The 24,561-nt window shown below is 40.6% G+C and overlaps 1 protein-coding gene across 1 annotated transcript in view; it reads left to right on the forward strand.

Moving 5' to 3' along the window:
• The window catches only part of LOC117496685 (thrombospondin type-1 domain-containing protein 4-like), a 58,685-nt gene that overhangs the window by 11,334 nt on the left and 22,790 nt on the right, over positions 1-24,561 (forward strand). The window contains exon 7 of the mRNA XM_034148410.1: positions 1,156-1,292. Within this exon, the coding sequence (XP_034004301.1) occupies positions 1,156-1,292 (137 nt within the window). The remainder of the gene's footprint in view (positions 1-1,155; positions 1,293-24,561) is intronic.

A 24,561-nucleotide genomic window follows, 5' to 3' on the forward strand; every position in this document is an offset into this window, starting at 1 on the left:
ATTTAAAGTTATTTATTGGCCTTTAAGGGATTTTAACGTCTGTTTCATCTAAACTTTTGTTCTAACTTGTAAAGCCCAATTGGAATATCATTCACACACTGAGTCATTGAACTCATCAGACTCTTTCTAAATCATTCTGAATGTATAACACTCAATTATCTGCTACTTTAGGGTACTTATACACATGTTTTTGCTTGCAAATGTTTGGTATGTTGCCATTCACTGCAGTATTAAAGCAGCAGTCAAGGCACAAAGCAACCATACATGTTATGTTATTTTATTGCTTTGAAATGTAAAGTTCATTAAAGTCCCAGGGTCAGATAGCAGTACTGTGTTTTGGTTGTAAAAGTAACAAAGTGACATAATTCCCTATATCTTCAGGCTTTAAAGGCCTGTACTTTCATATTCTCATGCTACAACATGTGTTAATATATATTTACTATTCTCTTCTCTACACTTCTACAACCGCATTTTTGAATTTTATGTTAAAGGTGCCCTATGATACTGTTTTTCATCAATATATTATAGGTCTCAGATATATACAAACATGTCTCTGAAGTGTTTGGCTCCAAACACCAAACAGATCATTGCAGCATCCCATAATCCCCTCTGTTTCAGCCCTGTTTCAAAAGTGCTGATTCTCTGTCTGTTACTTTAGATGAAAATAAGGAGCCCCTCCCCACGCCCCTCTGAGAGATATTTGGTTAAGAAGAACTCAATGGTGCTCTAGGAGGAGATTCAGGTGATAAGGTGGGGGGGTTACCTTGGTTGGTGATTGGCTAATGGTTACACAAGCCAAAACATCGTTATGACATCATAAAGTGGCCAAAATCTGATCAGCTGATTTTCAGACAGGTTTTTATATAAATGGATCAGGACAAAAAGAGAGAGAATCTTTGTTCCTGAAGCTTTCAGAGTCTCTTTCCACAGAGGGGACACATGTTGATGTAGAAGAGACATGAACAAGTGGATTTTGCATAATAGGTGACCTTTAATATTGAAAGTTGTATTTATCAAGACATGATCAAAAGTATTCCATTCTCACTAAATGTACAGATGTATATTTAACTGCCAATTCTAAGTTTTTCATTGTCTTTTATCTTCTTTTCCCAAATAAAATGATAATCCAAATTCTCCTATTCCCCCCCCCCCCAGTCCCCGAGGATCAGCACTGTGAACTGAACTGCCGAGCCGTTGGGTTCAGGTTCTATGTTCGACAGTCAGAGAAAGTGACGGACGGGACACCGTGCGGACAGAACGAAACTTCTCTCTGCGTAGCGGGAAAATGTTCGGTAGGTGTGCTTTTTTAAATGTTTTAAACCCAATCACAAGCCAGCGTCGACTCTTCTGTTATCCCATGGCTTTCCCCATTTCTTTCAGATCAAGCGTGTGTACACTATGAAGATGTATAAATAATACATCAAAGTCAACTTTATTGTCAATCTTTCAGTTTCCCACAATCCCGAATACAATAACAAAGACATATAAAAATATGTATATACCTACCTATATATGTGTATATACACAATCAACAGACACATTTGTACATATGCACACATTAAGACATACATAAAAGCACAACAATCAATATATCCAAAATAACAGTCACTTCAATATCTTTGAGTCACGTGTTTTGCCAAAAGTGCTATCATGAACTTCCTTAAGATTATGTGTGTTATCGGTCGACACTTTGCTTGGACGATCATCTCAGAATACAAGGATCATTTATCATAACACAGGGTTATACACTAAAATAAAGTTGTAGCTTAGTCCACTATGCCACTAAGGTAAAATATGACATTACTCCAATAGGCATTCCTTAAAACGTTGCAATATATGAATAATTACTGTTGTATTGCCCTGCTTCTTGCCAGTACACAGCCCTAGTTGCAGCAAGGGAAATAAGCTCTTTGCAGAATAACTTTTGAATAGGATTACACTAAGAAGCATAAGGAATGAATTACAATGTAATATATGTTAATACATTTCGAACTGAAGGTCTGAATACGTTTCTACATTTGTCCTCGTAGACTATAAGGACAATGGAAAGGGTACGGTTTTCTATGTGAAAGCGGCAACGACAATAATATCTCCTGGAAACACTAGTTAGATTTTTTTGTATGGCTCTTCTTAGTCTCTAGATGTACTGAATAGGAACTATACAATCTCTTTAGGCAGTTGTTCTGATGTAGTAATGTGTGTGACCAGCAGAGGGCAGCATAGCGTCAGAGTGTGTGTGCTGTGAAGGAGTGAAGCAGAGGTCATGAGGAGGTTTCTACCCTACAAAAAGAGACCCTGGGTTTTACATTATGGACATATTTGTACTTCTGACCTCTTATTCAACACACTCACACGGTGAAAACACACCTGTGAGAACCGAGTTGGAGGGACTTGAGTTGCTGTGTGTGTGTGTCTGCATTCAGTGTCACTTTAACTCTCTTTTGATCAGGGTTTAACGAAGAGACATATTTTAGAGAAAGAGCTGGTTGATGCTGACCTCGCTCTGTTAACCCCGTGCTTTTCCCATGCGCTGTAATCCAGTCCCAATCTTTGCAAAATGTAGATTTAATCAAGATAGAAAGCCCTCTGATCTCTGGTTCTGGCCTTGATCACATTTCCTCTGTTAACACGCACGACATGCTGATCCTACGCGTGGGAATGGGTGAATTATTATTAATAACGGAAGCTAAATTCTGATTTATGGGTCTACATTTAGCTGTTACGGAAAAAGCATTGGACTGCAAGTGTTACTCATGTATTTCCTGCCGCAGATGACAGACTCATTATCTGAGGATTCAAACTCATCAGCAGTTTTTAAAAGAGATTAGTTTCTTCATCACTTTCCCTCCTGGGATTTTCTCAGCTATTTTAGCTACCAACCCAGAGATAATGGAGAAACAATTGTATGATTTCGTTTCGATAATCACTTATCATACCAATAAAACCAAACATTATAGATACACTTTTGTAGATGGCGCTATGAGGCTCCTACAAAAGTTTAGTTTTATTTGAGAAAAGGGATACTATACAGAAAGTAATAACAATATATCTTAACACATGTAGAATCTAATAGAGTTCATGGATAATGCAGAAACAATTTACAAGCTAAAAAACACCTAACACTACCTTAAAAAATAAAAATGATTAAACCCTAATTAGTAAGTGTTCCCAACACGTTCATTTCCTTGGTGTAACCAATTAAAAAAAGGTTAGATCTTGCAAACACAGACACAAAATAAGGGAAAACAATTGTACACATTATACGCATTCATTCCATTTACGTGTATGTAGACCAGGGGTGTCAAACTCAAATACACAGTGGGCCAAAATAAAAAAAATGGGTACGGACTGGTTCAATGTTTATTGCAGAACTTATTGAAATGAACTTATTGCACATATTAAACCTGGAACTAACAAAGCTTAAATTATTGCCTGTAAAAACAACATTAAACATTAAATAATCAGTTGCATTCATTTCTCATGGCTCTATCTGCAGCTTTTCCGGAGTCATTTCTTATGATTACATTTTTCCACAGGCCAACAACAGCTTCAAAAAAACTATTTCCCTCAAAGAGAAAACCAAACATGCCCTGCTGTCGTGAGAGAAAAAGTGCAGAAGGAAACATCCATTGAAACTCAGTGTGCTGCTCTGTGATGCTAGTTCAAGCCAGATACTTGGCATCTCATCTTGGGTGCAAGGTCATCAATGTTTGGGGTCAGGCTCTGAGCTGAGGAACTCCTCAGGATTGAGTGAAGGTGCAATATACCGGCGGGCCAGATCTAATAGGAATGAAAGATTATCCTGCGGGCCGAAATTAAATCCACCAAGGGCCTGATTTGGCCCCCGGGCCTTGAGTTTGACACATGTGATATAGACTCTTCTAGCACTATTTCTATTTAATTTGTAATTACTTGCACATCTTGCAACATTCTCTTGCACTATTTCATTTCTATTCTGTTATTTCTTGCACTATTTTTTATTGGTTGTATCTGTTTGATGTCCTGTATATTCATGTTGCATTGTTGAAGGAACCTGGGACTTCAGTTTGTCATTGCCATATCTACACTGTAGCTACTGTGCAATATGACAATTAGACACTGAATCTTGATGAACATAAGGCTCAAAGGAAAATATGCTTTTGTAACTAAGTACAATTACTCAAATACTGTACTTGATTAAGGCAAGGCAAGTTTATTTATATAGCACCTTTCAACTAATGAAGGGATCTGAATACTTCTTCCAACATTTTTGGATCCTTTTGCAGTGCAGTTGCAGAGCTTATTTCTCTGCCTTGCTGTCTGTTGTTAACCAGGCCTGTAACCTATTAGTTTTATGTCTCAGTTATGGTTGAAGCTACATTATACTCCCATAATAAAGCAGCTCACTGTTTTCTTTGCTGGAGTTTCTGGAGGTAATTTAAATGTTGGCTTTCATATTGGTCCCATTGCGGCTTCAGTTTGTGGCAAGAAACCGTTTTTTAAATATTTTATCATGAAAATTCAAATGTAATTCAAAACATTTGGGCTGTACTCTTTCTCTGGCTTAATGATGTTGTTATTTTAGCTTTACATACACACCAAACCACAGAGGTTGTGTGTGTGTTGTGGCGACCTGTTGCTGCTGATTACAGAGGGAAACGCTGTCACACAGTTAGTGTCGCTGCATGAATAACAACTCTGTCCATTCGACCCTTGTTGTCCATCTCAGATTTCACAGTGACACTCTCAAATTAACCTGTTAGAGAGACTGTCTAATGAGGGAAGTCTAGTGTCTAAATGTGGATGCTTTCCTGTCACTTTTCATGTTGTACACTGTGAACACTTTTACAGTTTAGGAATCGCACACAGCTGCTGTGCCCTGACTGGAAGTGACAATAGCTGCAGTTGGATAGCTAGCTAGCTTGTAGCAATAGCTATATAATATGATTGCAGATTGCTCGATTAACCCAATTTATTAAGTATTGAAGAAAAAAAACGTATACAACCTTTATTTGTGTAGTGCTGTGTTGACAAATGCAACTTCCATTAGCCAAGATGGCGGTTTTTGAGTCAGATTAGTGTACAGGGTTGAACGTAATGAGAAGAACATTAAGGTACTCATAGTGCATTTTGCCATACTTTGCATTAGGACACACTCAAAACAGCACATATTAGCACAGAAGTACACCAATTTAGACACAACAAGGTCTTTTATGGTTAGTGCCCTTTCATTTGAGCCTGTACAACTGCTACAGATATGGTCTGATGGAGATCTGATGAGGTTTCATCAGAGGTGGAAAAAGTACTAAGATAATTTACTTAAAGGTGGGGTAGGTAATTCACTTCAGAAACACTTTTTGTTATATTCCATGGAATGCTCTTAACATCCTGATAGCAATGAATAAATTAAATGCTTTGTCAATAAATACATAAAAAAATGTCATCTGTGGAAGCCGTAGTACTGTAAAAAGCACGACCAATCATCTGAGCCGGCCCGGCTAAAATAACTGGATGGCCTACCTGCCTGTCAGCCTTCCATCTTGTGCACAAACTTATCTTGTGCCCTCATTGGTCATGTGCGCGTTCGTGTGTGTTGGAGGAGGGGCTCTGTAAGGAAGTCTGAAGGAAGGGGCAGATTTTTTCCGGTTGTGTACTTTCAAATTCTAGCGCACTCGAGCTGGTTTCTCCATTCTTACCTACCCTACCTTTAAGTAAAAGTATTATACCACAGTCTGAAAATACTCTGTTATGATTAAAAGTCCCTCATTCGTTTTTTAACTAAAGTTACATAATCAAAAATACCTAAAGGACCATTACAGAGAATGGACGGGAATTCTAAACTGTGTATTATATGTCTGAATTATAATTGGTGAACTTAACTATAATCATGCAGCTGGTAAAAGTGAAGCTCTCTCTTTATACTGCCAGGTAACCTAATCCATAATAGCACATCATAATTCACAAGTTGATACGTTTTGTAGTTATTATATGAACCTGCCAAGTAACTAATGTTGTAAAATAAGTGTAAAGGAGTATCTAATATATTCATTTTCATTGTAGGGACAAAAAAACTTGTATTGCACTTTCACATTTAAATCAACAGAGCACTGCTTTCCCTAAATTCCTGTTCAAATCTTTAAATCAAAATGAGAAAGGTGCAATAACAGTGCATCTTTAGGATCGCTAAACGCTGAACACTCCCTATGAATCACACGTGTAAACGAACCTGTTGAAAGCGTCGTCTCTGAGGCGCTGAAACCCCCTGAATGGCCACTCGTTTCAGATGAACAGTGAAAGAAAGATCCCTTTATGGGGGGAATTCCATTCAGTGGGGAATTCTCTCTCTTTATACCAAGGAAGGGGTATTTGAGAAGGGTGTGTGTGTTTTTAAAGGCTGATCACTGACCACACACTTCTCTGCTGGCGGTGGTGGGCCCAGCTGAGGGGAGACATCTTTGTAGCTTGCCTTGCACCACTCAAGACCTAATAGTTTGTTCCCAATACTCTACATACGTTGAAGGAGATGATGAAAGAACATGACAGCAGTTAGGAAAGCTGTATTTTGGTTAATACAGGTGGATAATACATGTATTAAATAAAGCATTAGCCCAGATAATTCAGGTTTGATTAGTACTAAAGGGATGGTTTGGATCTTTAGAAGTGGGCTTATAATAGGGGCGTGTCCATAGTCAGTGTCTTACCCACAGTAGATATCAGCAAGGAAACAAAGCAATGTAACGGGGGTCCTTTGCAGCAGCATTTTAAACTCCTAGTTTACGCTACCGTTAGAATATTTTCAGCACTTTATCTTAGCGTCACACAGCTATTTCCTACAGACAACAGAAGCTGTAATATCCATCCACGCTGTCTTTGAAGCAACCAGACTCCATTGACAAAAAAAATGTAATTTAACCTTGAAGTACACAGGAGTATGCTGGTCTACCACTGCGTTGATTGTTATCTCATACCTGTAAGTGTCATTTTGTCACATGGATGAGCAGAAACATACCCTTCAAATCACAATTGTCACCATATAACACTCCAGGTCTAGGAGGCGATAATCCAGCATTAACCGTGTTCTGCAAAATGTAATTACCCTTTTTGTCTATGGAGTCTGGTGGCTTTAAAAAGGGAATAGATAGCGTTATTTGTTCCCCGACAGAAAGGGCTGCCTGAAAACAAGGTAAAGTACGAAACATTGTCAAAATATAGCAGACACTTAAACTGATATTGCTTTTTTAGGTAGGCTTATTTTAGATGTCTAGAATAACTTAGCGGTACATTGCTTAACTTCCTTTTACAGTATGGATAAGAACCTCATAAAGCCCCACTCCAAAACCTCCAAACTCTCCCTTTAATGCTAACTAATAAGCAACGCAACATTAAACTGACAGATTTTGGCTTTCATTTTGACGTATTGTTCTTAATAAAGATGGAGGATAGACGTGCTGCAGTGCCGAGGTCACAGCCACAGTCTTCCTCCTCCACTGGCATGTTTCCCAGCTACCGGAGCACAACTCATCAAACAAACATCCTAGACCTCTCCTCACGTCTCCCCCCTGACAGCGGCATCTGGTTTATGCATTCCCCGCTGTGCTGGAAGGACAGACTTGTTAAAAGGGGGATGAGTGCTCTGATATACAGCCTGCCTGGTGAAGACTGGTGGAGATACCTCAATCCCATCTCAGTCACAAACGCCCCAGCACACACGGTGTTCCCCACCATTACCCTCTGCAGATGGTTAAATGCATTCATGTCAGCAGTCTCTACTTATTGGACATATGCAGTAACAGTTTTGATGGTTGTTGTTTGCTGAGGAAAGATGCTGTCTTCACAATCTGTAAGCTCAGTCAAGGGATTTTAACTGCCTTCATTGTTAAATGTATAACTTGGTTTTGGAACCAGAAGTGACACATGAGGGTAAAGCTAAGTACAATCTAACACTGAATTATAAGGCATAAAAGTGTCCGAATACACTTTTGTTATGAACTTAAAACAAATTCTGAAAGGGTAAAAGTCCTAAGACAGAAACATAGACAACCACAGCAACATGTCAATCCCAAGGTAGCCCCGCTTCAGAGCTCACCCTGCTTCATCGTGTATTTGACTCTGTATAGGACTATAACTTACTAAATGAACACCATGCTGTATTGATGAACAACAAGCGATTGAGAGAATATATTGATTAGGAAAATGTTTACTGATGTAATAAATCAAGTGATAAGTCAAGACATGTTCTCATAGACTTCTTTACAATCTGACTCCTATTTGCTATCAGTTGAAATAATGCAGTTTTAAGCCGCGACTACATTGGCTTCACTTTTCAGACCCGGTCGTTACTTGCTTGCTAGCATTTTCGTTGTCATCACTTAAGCATGCTAACATTAGCATTTCGCTCAATCAACTGCTTTCCTGAAGTACAACTGTAGACTACTGACCTTTTTATTTAATGAAACTAGTTGTTTGTCCTCAAATGTAACACAAATAACTCTCTGAAACTCTTGCAAATCATTTTATGATGGATTTGTCTGTAATAGGAACAGAAAAATATAAGAAATATTGATTTTTTTTATGCTTAATTCATCTCTCAAATCGAGATGCTTTTTCTTTTAGCTTACCTCCACGGAGAGTTAAATGTCATGTTCATCAGCCTTGTTCAGATGCAGTTTGTTAAAATCCTGTCACTGTCAAGAATGCTTGAATATGAGATTTGCAGATGGAGGACTGTTTAGACAAATGGCTTTTTGAGAAATTAAGATGTGAAATTGATGTCTTAACTTCCTGGATCTTGATGGGCCCTGCTGTCGCTCCCACTGCCCCATGTCGGCCCTCATTTGCTCTGTGAGACTTGTGAAACTTGTGAAACTTGTGAGGCACGAGCGCTCTGGTTTCAGGGGTCAGACACTTGTTCTGCATCGCCACACTTCAACAGGGCTCTGCTACAGCTCATAAAGTCTGTTTTAAGAAGACAGGGGAGTGTTCAACCTTGTGAGTGGGGCCTCGTTCAAGCTGTGAAAAAGCAAAGTGTCTGCGTTTGATGGGCTCTGCATTTGAAGGGTCTCCAAAACACTGCCGGTTCCTCTTTTTCCTATCCTACCTTTTAAAAAAGTGTGTGTGTGTGTGTGTGTGTGTGTGTTCATGACAAATAAGGACAATTTTATGATAACACACCTTCACTATCAGGACACTTGGAAAAATGAGGACATTTTTGGCGTCCTCATTTTTCTGAACTCACGACAGTGTTTTAAACTCCCCCAAATGCCCCTACACCAAATAGGATCTTCAACGTCCTAAAATATCACAATTTCATGACATGAAGTGTGTGTGTGTGTTTATGGATTTTATCTGATCCGGATGGTTACTAATTCCATTTCTTTATGGCGGTCATTTTTGACCGGGAACAACATGGGTGTTACAAAGTTGACTAAATCATCCAAAACTCAATGAAAGTGGTGATCAGCAATTGTTTATGTTCAAATGTCTACTGTGAAGGATATCATAAAGCCTTAATGCAATCGAATGTAAAACAAAAAAGTTATGATTGATGAAAGTAGTACATCGGTCAGATTTGACCCGAAGACAACAGGAGGGTTAATTTAATCTCAGTCCTGCCTTCATTCAGTCTTTATCTGCTAATATACTTAACACATGAACATGTATGTTTGTATTAGGGACAGAGATGACTTTCAGGGTTTCTTGGTACATTAGCTGGGTTATATATTCATGGTACCACATGGGAGTATCAGGAGGAAGAGTAAAAGACAAACCGTGTTCAGCTCTGTGTTGAACATCTATTTCCTGGTCATATTCTGGCAATTCAGCACAACAACAGCTGGGCCATTGCCTTCAAATATTGGTGTCAGCAGAAAGTATTTACACACATCAGATCCACACACTCTTCTATTCTACACTGTTTTTATTCCAGAAAAACAGTGTTGTGTTTGTCTGTGTGTTTGTTTGCAAGTCTGTCAGCAGGATTTTGGAAAAACTACTCGCCTGATTTTCATGAAACTTGGAAGAAGATTAAAACATGGGCCAAAAAAACACCCAATCATTTTTGGAAGATGGCGTGGATACACATAGATTCACTTTCTTTACCAATGTGAGATAGAGAGTTTGTGCTGCATTCATGTAGTGTCAAAATAATTGAACAACTGGGAATTTCATTTAAAGCCCCCATTTGCAACAACCTTGGAAGTTGGCGAGACTTTTAGTGAACATCTTCATGTCTCACCTTATCAGCTTTCTTTAGATGTCATGCAGATACTCGACACAATAAAACACATCCTTTTTAGCATCCATGTTGTTTCCACATTACGACCTAAAGGAAGTAACTTGCTAATGTGTCGGACTAATTTGAAAACTACTTTTTCACAGAAACAGCTATCAACTTGAAATAAAACAAATTATAATTTCTGTTTTACACACAAAAGTTTGAAGAAAAATGTAACAAAGACAAGAAAATGGGACAATCTGAGATGTACGTGAATGCAACATTGGCCTTAGGGAAAATCCTAGTTTTTATTAACTTTTTGTTCTGCTTTTCTGTCATGCCTTTCAATTCTCACATTGTGGCACTCTTTAGCCTTGTCCTGATCTTTAAACGTCTCGCGCACAGCGTGGTGACATGTGTTTTTACCAAGGATGTGTTCAATACTGCATGTGTGGAAACCAACAGATGGATAGACGATAGCCAGATGGATAGGTGTCTGCTGAGATGGATGGACGACGGTGATTTGGGGACAGTTGTTGACTCATAGTGAGCTACTGACACACAACAGCTCTGCAGTGAATGTGTTTCAAGGGCAGAGAGCAGCGTCCAGTCTCTGAGAGTGATTTATGAGGGCGTACTATACGGATACAGGGTGGTATTTTTAGCACTCAGCGGTCACACAGGTCTTCCTCAGACAGACGGCTGTTGACAGTGATTGGCTGCTATCTGGGTGGCTCTCAATTGAAGGGACACTTTAGCTCATTGTATGTCTCATCCGTTTGTTAGGAATGTGTGGAGCACTCAATGTGTGGTCAACGCTCACCAGGGGATTCAAGAGTAAGATACGAAACATAGGTGTCTTTCTGATGTGTTTTTTAGAATAAATGATGTGAGACTATTTCACTATTTCACTATTTTTCCTTTTGTATTTACTTGCACTATTTTTTTGTGTTTATCTGTTTTATTGTGTTGCACTGTTGGAGGAGCCTGTGACCTAAGATTTTCATCGTCATAACTACACTGTAGCTATGTACGTATGACCAATAAAAGCCTTGAACCTTGAGACTATATCCGTGCACAGGATTTTTATTAATCAGAAAAAAGGGCTATTTATAACTTTGTTTATTCGTCAGCATGTGTTTGTGTGCTTGTAAATCTGTTACTGAAAGAGTGTGTCTGCTCAGGGTCAAACCCCATCGTAAATCAGATTGTTATCTGATGGCGTCTAACAGCTTTATTGACAAAAGACCTAGAGCAGGTGTTTAAACACACGGAAACAAACGAGCTAACACTGAACGTATCTGGTCTGGTTGTTAGTTGTCTGTCACCAATTTGCACTTAACAAAAGCTTCCTGTTGAGGTCAAGGGAACAGGAGTTGGAGCCAATGAAGGCTGTCCATTTTTTACCAGGAAATTGTCCTTGATTTTTCAAACCATTATCCTTTTACGGGGAAAATATATTTCTAGAGTCAAGACAATGTCCAAGACAACACCGTATATTTTGAAATTGTGTGCTAGGATTGTACGAATTCCACTTTTAACAATCAGCTTCTGTGTCACAGGTCTGTCTGTATCTTTGGCCTCCAATTTAATGTGTTCTCAAAACAGTTGCCCCCAAATGCCTTTTCCCAAAGGGATTGTGCATGTGTTTTCATCAACAGAAAGTCATCCATCTTTTAAGGGAAACTAGCGACCACCACCTATTCAACCTAGCAAAGTAGCGTAACTTTTTCACTTCTAAAAAATGGTTCGAAGTCACTGTTGGGCATTTGGCTTTAACAGCCAATCCCACGATCAACAAATGAAACCTAAATGAACCATGGGATAACGTAAAGAACACACAATAACCGTACAGTTAGAAAAGACTATAGGCTAAGGTCGTTACACATGTAAACAAAAACGTGAAGCACCCAGTAAAATACAGTTATCAACACATAACGTAAGACCCTCACAGCTACTGTACTTAACATTAACAATGTTTTTAGTTTGAAAAATCATTGATTGTAACGTTTTTATAATATTTCAAGCGAAGTTTGCTGGGCCGAGTTTGCTCTCAAATCAATGTTGCCTTGTGTTGTTGATCATGTTGCTCACAATCACTCCCTGTAAATGTGAGTGAGACTTCATACAAGGATGTCAAAACGTTAGCTGTGAAAATCAATTTATTCTTTAAAGCAACTGCACACACTTATGTGGATTTATTCTATAGCTCCTGTGATTCATCGCAGATTTCTACAGTCAATATCTAATATCTCTTCTGCAGACAAATGGAAACAAAAGCTTCCTTCAGCCACACCTTGCCCCTCCCCGCACAAATCCATCTCAACCTGCTTTATTCATCAACCCTTCTCCCCCTCACTGTGCTGCTGTCTTTCTCAGTCAAATACATTGCTCCAAGGAAACAATCATGGGACCTACATGCCTGGCTTTGCTGACTAATATGTATCCCAGATGCACACAAATCATGGGAATTCTCTCATACTTTTAGCCTTTTCTTAACTTATACTCTTGAGAACAGTTTCGGTCAATTGACGAGGATGTTGGAATAGGACTAATAAGCGAAATAGATTGTGTTAAAGAAGCTGCCGACATGTGAAAGTGTTCACGCTGAGGGGCCCCTGCATCCTCTTTTCTCATCCATCAGCATAAGCGTGTTTGAAGCATGATGTAAACTAGATTAATGACAGCGACATTGCAGCTGCAAGGTAACGTGTTTCCCACTGAGAACACACCTGCTAAAATGTTTGCAGTCATGGTTCTGCTAATGAGCTTTGGATGTAAACGTCCTCCAAACTGCAAACGTAGAAAGAGAGGGAATGTGACTCCTGTCTCCAGTTTACAGTAATGTGGAGCCCACCTGCTGCAGAGCATGACTCTGACGTGTGTGGGTTCAACACCGCAGGAATCAGGCGCCTGGAGACAAGGTTTCTCTAGTGCTGCTGACCCATATGTTGAAGGAAACAAAGACCCCGGGGTGACTGGAGAGTCCGTCTGAGCCCGTCTGACCTCTGGGCGCTTTGCATCCATAATGAGATCTGTGCAAATCAGGAGAGGATGTTTGGGGGGTCATCTCAACGAGGGGCTGCTGAAATCAGCCGCTCCTCTTCTTCACGTTTGTGTTGTTTTGACAGCTTACTGTGCGTGCTGGGTTCGAGGACCTGGGGTTTAACTATGAAAACAAGGCAGATTGAGTCAGCCATTCATCATTTCAGTGTACTGCCTTTTCATTTGGCTTATACATTGGGGCAATTGTCATTTTTGTGTAGTGTCACTGTTCATGTTTTATTGTTTTATGGTTCAGTGATATAACTCACTCTCACTCACTCACTCACTCACACACACACACACACACACACACACACACACACACACACACACACACACACACACACACACACACACACACACACACACACACACACACACACACACACACTATCAATTCTACAAGTTCTGATCTACCTTCAGAAGTTACTCCATCCTGGCACTGGACACTCAAATGTTCTTTCAGTGACTTGGATAAGTCTGACATGCATGGGAGATCATGCCTTTTATTTTATTTTAATAAAGGCTTTAAACTCACTTCTTTTTGCTTTTAGAACTACTCAAAAGACGTACCTGTTCCTCTCTGCCTTTACATGGTGTCACGGTTCGTAAATGTTTTCGTTAGGTCTAAATATGTTGTTTCCCAATTTATACTGCATGATTATTTTGTAAACGTGTGTGTGTGTGTGTGTGTGTGTGTGTGTGTGTGTGTGTGTGTGTGTGTGTGTGTGTGTGTGTGTGTGTGTGTGTGTGTGTGTGTGTGTGTGTGTGTGTGTGTGTGTGTGTGTGTGTGTGTGTGTGTGTGTGTGTGTGTGTGTGTGTGTGTGTGTGTGTGTGTGTGTGTGTGTGTGTGTGTGTGTGTGTGTGTGTGTGTGTGTGTGTGTGTGTGTGTGTGTGTGTGTGTGTGTGTGTGTGTGTGTGTGTGTGTGTGTGTGTGTGTGTGTGTGTGTGTGTGTGTGTGTGTGTGTGTGTGTGTGTGTGCGCGTGTGCGCAGATGTTTCTTTCTGCCTATGCTTCCTTACTCTTGAGGCCTCTACTTGCTCTGTGAAACAGCTTCAAAGAATATTTAGAAATGTGGCAGGGTGTGAGTTATTAAGTATATTGCCAACATGCATATCATTACCAAGCAAATATTTGACTTGTTACACGTCTGAGTGAACGACTAAGTCCACAGTCTCAAGCTTGAATGGGGATATGTGACTGTGAACTAGACCTCTTGAACGAATGCACTGGTATCCTTTTGATATCTTACCAGTTATTATAATGTATTTCTTTAACAAGAACCCTGCATAAAAATCCATTAATCTCAAAGAAAGAAAAAATGTTATATGCCATATATAGCTAAAAGCTCATTTTAAGCTGCAGTCCTTGGGCAGGTATCAGGTAACTATTTCTTCATGCAAAGATTAATATGGTATACACTTAATGTGACTGTCATTCACTGAGCAACTAATAGCAATTAAAAAGAAAAGCAATTGCATTTAAAATATTACATTTCAAGAAATGTGTCAAATTCTTCAGTCCTAATTACCATTAGTTGAAAAACACTTGCTGTCGTTCATTCAAACCTGTGTTACCTTTCTTAAAACGAGTGTGAACAAACTGAACTCACATTTCAAACTAGAAATAGCAACTTATTAACAGTGGGCTACATTTAATATATGAGTACAATATTTAAATTACCATAAGTGCAGTTTACAGGTATACAGTGTACAACAATTGCTCAAAAGACATACACAATCTCACCAATAAACGATTACAGTCATTTTAACTATACTGTATCGTCTCGTCCGTCCATCCGTCTGTCTCTCCTTGTTTTCCCACCATGTGTCCTTCTGCTCTTCCATCTGAGACGCAGCTTTCAGAGCATCAGCAGCCTGGTGTGGTCTCTGTGTGCCACTTCAAAACAGCAAAGTTTTCAATTATCTCAAGCTTGTTCCAGAAGTCTCTTTGTGTAGAAACAAGTCCAGCCAAAATGTCCTCAATCCGCTCGCTCTGTCTATAAAATGTTAAGAAGATAAAAACACAACTATCTGTTTTAGGGATAAAGAGTGTACTTTCTCCCTCAGTTTGTCATAGTCAATTAATGTTTAATGTTGTGGAAACAATGGTGGGGCAATAGGAAAACCATATGATGAGTCAGGTCTTTTTGGCTGCTGTGACTCCAGTGTTGCAACGTGGCTTCTTATTAAGTATTTAGTGGAAGGAGGGGGGGTCCAAAGATGGAAAAAGGATCTTATTGTTTCAAGTTGTTGTTTCTGTATCTTTAGAGTAAGCAGAAACATAAGAAATATGTTTTTCATATTCGCATATTTCCGCTTCAGGATGTTCTGGAGACCTTGGAACTTATTTTTATTATTTCCCCCTGTTGTCTGGTTCCTGTTGTTAAGCCCTAGCTGAAAGGAGAATGTCTATTCCAATTTGTTGACACCCTGGAAGATGGCATACCCGCCTGCCAACTACTTTAACACAATTTGCACCATTTTGTTCACACATTAAAGGTCACATATTGTGCAAAATCCACTTCTTCCTGTCTTTTCTACATCAACATGTGTCCCCTCTGTGTAAAGAGACTCTGAAAGTTTCAGGAAAAAAGATTCTCTCTCTTTTGGTCCTGATCCATTTATATAAAAACCTGTCTGAAAATGAGCTGATCAGATTTTGGCCACTTTATGATGTCATCACGATTTGTTGGCTTGTGTAACCATTAGCCAATCACCAACCAAGGTAACCCCCCCCCCCCCCCCCCCCCCCCCCCCCCCCACACCACACCTTATCACCTGAATCTCCTCCTAGAGCACCATTGTGTTCTTTGTAACCAAATCTCTCTCAGAGGGGCGTGGGGAGGGGCTCCTTATTTTCATCTAAAGTAACAGACAGAGAATCAGCACTTTTGAAACAGGGCTGAAACAGAGGGGATTATGGGATGCTGCAATGATCTGTTTGGTGTTTGGAGCCAAACACTTCAGAAACATGCTTTGTATATATCTGAGACCTATAATATATTGATGAAAAACAGTATGATAGGGGACCTTTAAGTTGAGCCTTGCAGGTTTTTCCTTCCTCTCCTACTTCTTCTATCACATTGAAAGTTCTCCCAAAGCTTCCTCTCTTGCTTCCAACTTACTGTCACTAGTAGCTGCCACACTCTCCTCTCTGCCTCCTTTCCCTCGCGTCTCCCTATTCATTTTCTACCTCTCACTCTCCCTCCTCTAAAAAAGCCTGCCCCCCCTCAGCTGCACCTCCCCCAGCTCAGTTTACAAGGGGGAGCTCGTAGAGATCAGCTCCGTAGTGAAAGGTTTTTTTTGGCATTCTCGGAGCGACAGTGGAAAGTGGAGGCAGCCTTTTGGATTTGTGTCGAAGCCTGAGTGACTGGTGGAGCATTTCTGTGGCCACATGAGAGAATGCTGTCAGGTTTGGCTCTGCTGCTGCTCGTCTGCGTGCACATGCGGGTGCAGGGGAAGCCGCGCTCTCAGGTAGGGCCCGCTTCAATAATATATCATATTCAAATTACTTATAGACTCTCCTTGCACTATTTCTATTCTATTTGATCTGTTTTATTGTGTTGCACTGTTGGAGGAGCCTGTGACCTAAGATTTTCATTGATATATCTACACTGTAGCTATATGTACACATGACAATAAAAGCCTTGAATCTTGAATCACCTCTGCTGGGTCCTGGAGGAACCTGGGAGAAGGTGGGGATAAACATTGATGCTAACACTTTGGCTTTAAAGGTTGCTCTGCAGGATGTGTTTGTGTTTCTTTTGGACTCTTTGCAGGGAGGTTTTGGAAGTGGTTGATATCCCGTCGTGCATGCTGCGAAGAGAAATTCTAGTTGGGCTTTTATGATTGAGGTTAGTTAGTAGTGTGCAGAGCAAAACAACTGAATATTACCAATACATATACACATATAGTTTGAGCAACATAGAAGGATATTTTACTTTAAGCATTGGACAACTTCAAAGCAGATCTGTATCTCTGCAGTCGGGGTTAACCTGTGGAAATCAAAATGACTTGAAGAGCCAAATGAATACCTTTAAATTCATAAGGGAAACAAAATTAGACAGTATGAAGATTTCAGGTAATCTGTTTCACTGATTTAGGGATTAGGATTAGGGATAGCATGATAAATTAGTTAAATGTTCAGGTTTCAGATTTGTATGTAGTGTCTCTACTTTAAAGAGTCCTCTCCTGCTGATGTTCAGGTGTATATCAGTATGTAGTGTCTCTACTTTAAAGAGTCCTCTCCTGCTGATGTTCAGGTGTATATCAGTATGTAGTGTCTCTACTGTGACATGTCTCCAGGCTTTAATGTTCAAAAAGCTCTTTATTTTTCTCATACTGCCTGTGCTGCAGCACCTCTTTTCACCCTCTGTCTGAAACCAGAGCCCAGTCTGCTCTGATTGGTCAGCTGGCCGGCTCTGTTGTAATTGGTCAACCACTTAGAGATGTCCCCGCCCCTTAGCCTATCACGTACAATGTGTTGGAGCCCTAGCCAATAGAAGCACGAGTGTTACATAGTGATGTCACTGGGTGTTTCTCAATGTCTAGTACGCTTGCTTGGTAGCACATGTCTTCCGAGTCACTTGCTTCAGAAGCGAGGCAAGAATACTTCCTGGCATTCGGAAAACGAAGAGTGGAACAGGCGAGCAAGTGTGCAGGTGTGCGTCATATGAGAGGCCCCGCCTTACATTTTCCGCCACAGATTTGGGGAAATTGGTCCGTGCGCAAAGCATTGTGGGGATTTTAAGACCGCGGAGTCTACACATGTGCAGCCTCGAAATGTCTCGCTACGAAGTACGCCGGGCTCGGTAGAATTCCAAGTATGCTGGACATTGGAACAGTCCTTCGGCGGCACTCGATGACGTAGTATGCTTGAAATAGTGGCTCTGGAGCAGCTTTACTCGATATTGAGAAACACCCAAAATGCTACGTAAGAAAACAAAGGAGTCCAATGGAGGGAACTTTGTGATTTTAGCCTTTGCAGACTAATAACGTACAAAAACCTCTATAAAACACTACAGGAACTTATAAACCCTAAAAAGCATGATAGGGTTTCTTTAAGTGTAGGCAGCTATGATTGACAGTCCATCTCTTTGTGAGAAAGGCACAGTTGAAATAAGACTTTCTGCTCCATGCTCCTTACCGTCATGGGCTAAGTAAACTGCTCAGTGCTGTACATGCTTTGTGAATTGTTTTATCTTTATTACCATGAGTGGAATAAACAAGTTAGTGTTAGGGTTAGAATTGGGGTTTAGGGACATCATCTAAGATATCTACATTTCACAGATTTAGATTACATGTCATTTGTTAGACGCTTTTATCCAAAGCAACTCACATACATTCAGTACTGTGGACAATCCCCACAGGAGCAATTTGGGGTGAAGTGTCTTTCCCAGGGTCACAACGACATGCTGACTCGAACTTGCTATCCCCTGATTCGAAGTCCAGCACACTATCCACTGAGCTACAGCCACCCTAGATGTTCTGTAAGTAAGCTTAGTACTCATTTACAACCAGTTTTAGTGCTTGTGGTGAACACTGGACATTGTCACTCCATAACTTGCGGTCCATCTACTGAGTGGAAGTATTTACAGTATGGCTGTTTTCACTGTGGCTCCATTTGCTCTCTGAGAGGTTTATTTTTCCACAGCACATTCACAGGCTACTTGTGGGATTAGATTTCCCTCCTAGTGGAGGACTGGGCCTGTCCTGGGACTATGAAGATGTACTTGGAACTCTATTAGGGATCGACTGCAGGCCTGAATTAGCCCGTGGCTCTGCTGGTTTGAGCTCACCTGTGTTTGCTGATGATTGATGAGGCGGCTGTGTTGTGCCTGCAGGTCTTTAATGCAAACTCAAGAGCGCCAAAGTCTTGATGAGGATGCCAGCTTTATATGACCCTAAATTACATAGCTATTCATTTCATTAAAAATGTTTGGAATCTGGCTATGGACAACATATTGGCAGAGTATCTCTTGCAAGGGGAAAAAGCTGTTTAATAGCAGTGTTAGTGGATGGAGAAATTAGGAGTTAAATAGAAGTCATACCATGTGATGTTTAAAATAAATACTTAATCATCTGACATCACCTTGTAAGAGATCTGCCAGGTATTTAGTTTTAACTTAAGTCACTGCTGTTTGGGTCAAAATCTATTTTCCTTTTGATATATTTTCTATTAATGCAAACTCTTCCCTTTAATTTAAAAGAGGCATCGATTAAGACATATTTAATTCGATGTATTGGTCAGACAGTCATTGACACACTTTTGTTTTTGATCAATCAGACCTCACTGAGCAAACTTGTAAAACTCCCAATTACTTGAGATTTGGGATGGGTCGGTATCAATCCATACTAATCAACCACATTTTACTGCATGTTTTACAGCATGTGACAATGTACCTTTGTTTGGGGTCTTGGAGATCTCATAGTGGACATGTCACCAGTTCAAAATCATGTTTATTTTAGAGCTGTTTAAAGATGGCCTGAGTGACCCTCAACAGATATTTGAGTTGTATCACAGTTTTCTCAGAAGCAGAGTTAGTGCAGCTGATGTTAAAATAACAGCGACATAATATGACACTTGTTGAAGGTCCTACTTATAACACCATCTATTCTTTTTGTGGATGTTCCCAGTAGGAAACAAATGCTTTATGCCCAACAGAGACCATATCAGAGCAGTGATGTCAGGAGAAACCCTATAGCTCAATGCTATTTCTGAGTGTTTAACAAGCATGGCAGCCTTTAAAGAAGACACTCTGGGCTGTGAGGGCAGTTTCAATTTTACTGTCGGGGATCAAAGGTCTCGCCACTTTCTACACCTCTCTTCACCACTTGGCAACTCATCCTTATAGCTTATAGGTTATCCTGCAGATATGATAACCTACTACTTACTTTTTACCAAGTTAAAAGACTTCCAAAGGCCATACTGAACTTTGAATGGAACCATGACCGCCACTTGTTTTGTCCTCAGATCATCTCTTCCTACGTTACAGTAAATAATTCCAGCTTGTCTGTGCTCCCATTTTGGTTTGATACATGTCGCTATTGGTTTCATGTAATGCTATGTTGTGGAGAATGGAAATCTGAGAGATTATTCTCCACAAACCACAGCTTTTGTTTCTGTTTGTGGTTAAAAACCATGGTTAGACTTCCAGTTAGGGTTCCCGCCATAACAGAGCCAGAAGTGAAATCTCAGGGAAGGGAACATATTGAATAAATCTGCAAGTTTTGAGCTACGATGAAGTCACATCTTCCACTTAGAACAATGCCTAACGTCGGAGTCAGCGCTTCATTCCTCTTGTTTTCAGATAACTTGTTTTAAATGGACAGTCTTGTAAATAAGCATGTGATGGAGATATACCTGATATCATGGTAACTCGGTAGATGCATATCCCAGGCTGCACCCTTAACAGGTGATAAAGAAACAGCATTGTTCTTTTGTAGGAGAATCCTTCAAGAGTCCAGTTTTGCAATCCCCCATGTGATCCTCAGTACCTGAACTGACTGTAACAAGCAATTACATCCAATATATGAAAACACCCACAACCCTTTATTTGACCCTGGTTTTTTGGTTGGGTTCTCATTTCTTTCAGTCAGAAAAAGTCCCTTTTTAAAATGGCTGCCTTGATGCCTGGGTGGCAAGCAGATTCCACTCAATCTTTCATGATTTAATAAAATCCTTGCGGACCATTCTCTTCAACAAAAAAGTTTGATTCCACTTGCTTCCCTGGTTAATTTGTATTTGTGCCGGTTACCGTGAATTCATACAGTTGTGGTTTACCCATTAAACAACTTGTTTACATGGTGTGTAAAGGCCGCTACACACCCACCTGAGACCAAAGAACGCGCACCGAAGGCATCCCGACTTTTACGTCAGCTTCGTCGCCTGCGTCGGCTACGCCGCCCGCCTACGAACACACCGCAAATACTTCAGTCGACGAGTGGCAATAACTGTCCTTACCAGCAGGCAGCGGTAGTGTGAACAGCCAATCAGAGTGATTGCTTGGGCCGACTTTCTCTGACCTCCCGCGGCCGATTCAACATGTTGAATCGGCCGTGGGAGGTCAGAGTTGTTGATGATGGGAGGCATCGGGAGGTGTGAAAAGGTGCCGTAAAGAGACGACGGTGCGGGACACACCAACCTGAGTAGGGCGCCGTGAATGCCCGACTGCCTCTGACGACCTCTGACTCCCAAAATCGGGTTGGCGTGTAGCCAGCTTAAGAGAAAAGTAGTCCGAGTGGTGTAGATAAGCAAATATCCAACTCTATTATATTATTTTTGTCTAAGGGTAAAATCCAATAAAGAGCAGGACAGAGCTGCTAACATTAGCCTAAACTCTGATAGCGTCCAGAAGCATCTTCCAGCTGGATTGTGAATACTAACGAGTGTTTGTGGAAATCTATATTGGGCTTTTTTTCTGAGTTAACATGTAACCCCATAAACAAAGGGTTTAATTAGGTGCTCCTTGCCCTTGGACCTACTGTAATGCTCTGTTACTTTTGTAGGTGTTAAGCTAACAATTACCGCCCATTGTAAATGCTATCACAGGAAGTTAAAAGCTAGTTTGAGGCTATAAACTAAATACAGCACTGCCTCTTGACTTAACCTTACCACAACCAAGCTAAAGGAAGACTAATGTTAGGAGTGATGACGTTCAGTAGTCTCATTTAGCAACTTGTTAACAACCGACATATTTTATGTTGTGGAACAAAAGGTTAAAATCTGTTAAGCTTGTGTTTACCACAGACCCTGTATCACACATTTAACCTCTATTGACTTTAAAATAAGGGAAACACGTTTGAAGACGCCTGTAGCGCTTTATACCCCAGCAAGGGAGACATGCATTTATTTTAAAGATTAGATAGAACAATACATATTCCTAATAGACACACCCTGTATCCAGTCCGGTGTAATCCTCAACAATAACTTAATCTCTCTTATATTGTGTACATGAAGTGCTTAATTGCACACCGGATGTAACAGTAAATCAGGGTAAAGGAGTGATTAAGTATGTGTATTAGTGAGAATGTCACATGTGGACTTGATGACAGTGTGGATTCAACCGATACAGATGTGTGCAAAGTGCTGACTGAAGCAAAAGCATCGTCGCCTTCACCCGCTCATTAAAACCAGTTAAAGATCAGCAGCTACTCAGCATGTGGGGGGCAGATGTCCGTGACAACCACAACTTCACAAGACAGAGAAGGAGTGTATTGACAAACCATTATTCTATCGCAACCTAAACCAGGTTTTTAACCCTTATTTATTCACTCGATTCTTGTGTCTATGAGAGGAGATCTCAGTAATTTCATTCCCAGACTCAGCATCGTGTCTTGAGGTCACTTCCACTATAAATTATCCGTCGTTGGGATGATTTTGCTTCTGTATTCTCAACCTGGAAGCCAAGTTTGGGCTTTATTGCATTTCCAGACGAGCTGGTGTGTCACAGCTGACCGAGTCATGATAACTTCATTGGTCGTTTTCCCAAGAACATTAGAACCTTTTTCTACGTGTGAAGAGCTGTATGAATCCCCAACGCAGCCCCCCTTTAACCCCACGCTCATAAATATCTTTTGAAATACAGCACTACCTCCATCCAGGGATTTTTACAGTAGGAGTAGAGCATGCTTCTATTCCCATGGGTTTAACATTAGGGGCTGTGCTAATATCCCAGAACGAGGAACTGTTGACAGATGAAGTCATGGAAGTTATTTGTACATTTTCTTAACAGAAGTGTAATTTGTACGGCATTTGAAAGAGACAGCAGTCGGTGTCTCAATGTTGTTTCACATTTTGCTCTCAAATGGAAAGCTGTAAAATAAAACTGCTAAGACTCAGGTCTGAAGGATCTGGTGGGATCAGCCAACATCCATGTGGATTTAGACCCAGGGGGCTTAACCACGGCGCCATCTCCAGACTAAGAAAACATCCTTTTATTCATAAATTCTTGTTTTTTTAGTGCTTTTATGAAGAAACTGAACCAGAAGCACGTTGCCATGTGAGCTGGTCTGAGCAAGAATTGTCATTATTTAACTGAAGGTCCCATGTCATGGCCATTTCTACTGATCGTAATTCCATTGTTCAGGTATACTAGAATAGATTTATATTGTGCAATTTTCCAAACTCACATTGGTCTTCTGTGTATTCACTCTCTGTCCTAAACGGCTTGTTGGAGCTCCTGCCCCCCCCCTCCCTGTGAGCCCAGTGTGCTCTGATTGGTCAGCTCGCCCACTCTGTTCTGATGAGTCCACCACCGTTACAGCGGAACATCAGTGATTATGTGTTACAATTAGGGTTGCAAAGGGGCGGAAAGTTTCCGGAAAGTTTCCATGGGAAGTTAAGCTGGGGAATTTTGGAAATATTCGATGCAAAATTAAACAAAAAACATGACATTTCAACAGATTTTTTTAATTTTAATTCTTTAAAAAAAAAAGTAGAACAGAACAAGTTTTAATTCTTTTATTGAACAATTATTTGTTTCAGTGAAGAACGAAAACAGGAATGTTGAGTTAAATATTACTCATCTGTGCATGTGATGGAGGAATGCACAGTGCCTGTAGGGGTGTGGTCTCAATAAGCAGTGTGCTATGGCATGGATATTCAAGTGTACTTGAATGGCATCTGTTTGTTTTAGTCAAGATTATGCTAAAATATACTTTCCCCAACTATATTTAAGTTCCCTATGAAGAGCCAACCTTCAATTTTGAAAATTCCCAGTTTATTCCCATAAATTCCCGTTTATTCCCGTTAATTCCCGTTAATTCCCATGGAAAGTTTCCATCTTTGAAAATTCCCGGAATTTTGCAACCCTAGTTACAATGGCATTAGCAACCAGAAAATGACACCAGTAATGACAAACAGATGAGAATGCTGCGTGGGGTCTGGGTGCCGTGTTGGCGGGACATTGCGGGGCTCGCTGCTGCGAGGAGCGGACAGTCTGAGCTGGGTTCATTTCCTGCTTGCTGCGTGGGGTCTGCGAGACAGCGAGACATCGCAAATGGACGCGGGAAGGTACCCCCCAAACGCGGCGCACCTACAGTGTACCAATGGGTCCATTTGGGTATGGGCACGTCACTATACCCAGGAAGAAAACAATGGAAAAAGAGAAATCTCCAACGAGGCGTTTTGGGGCAGCATAGACAGGTCTTTTCTGTGTTAGAGTTTTACTCGCTACAGGGTCTACTTTGAGGGTTTGGGACTCTGCAGACCGTTTACATGCAGAAAAGCCTTCATAAAACACAAGGGGACGGGTAATAACCGGAAAAGCATGACATGGGACCTTTAACTGAAACAGCCAACTAAGGAAAATGTCTTCCTAA

This window comes from Trematomus bernacchii, unplaced genomic scaffold (assembly GCF_902827165.1).
Source record: "Trematomus bernacchii unplaced genomic scaffold, fTreBer1.1, whole genome shotgun sequence".
In the NCBI taxonomy this organism is placed as follows: Eukaryota; Metazoa; Chordata; class Actinopteri; order Perciformes; family Nototheniidae; genus Trematomus; species Trematomus bernacchii.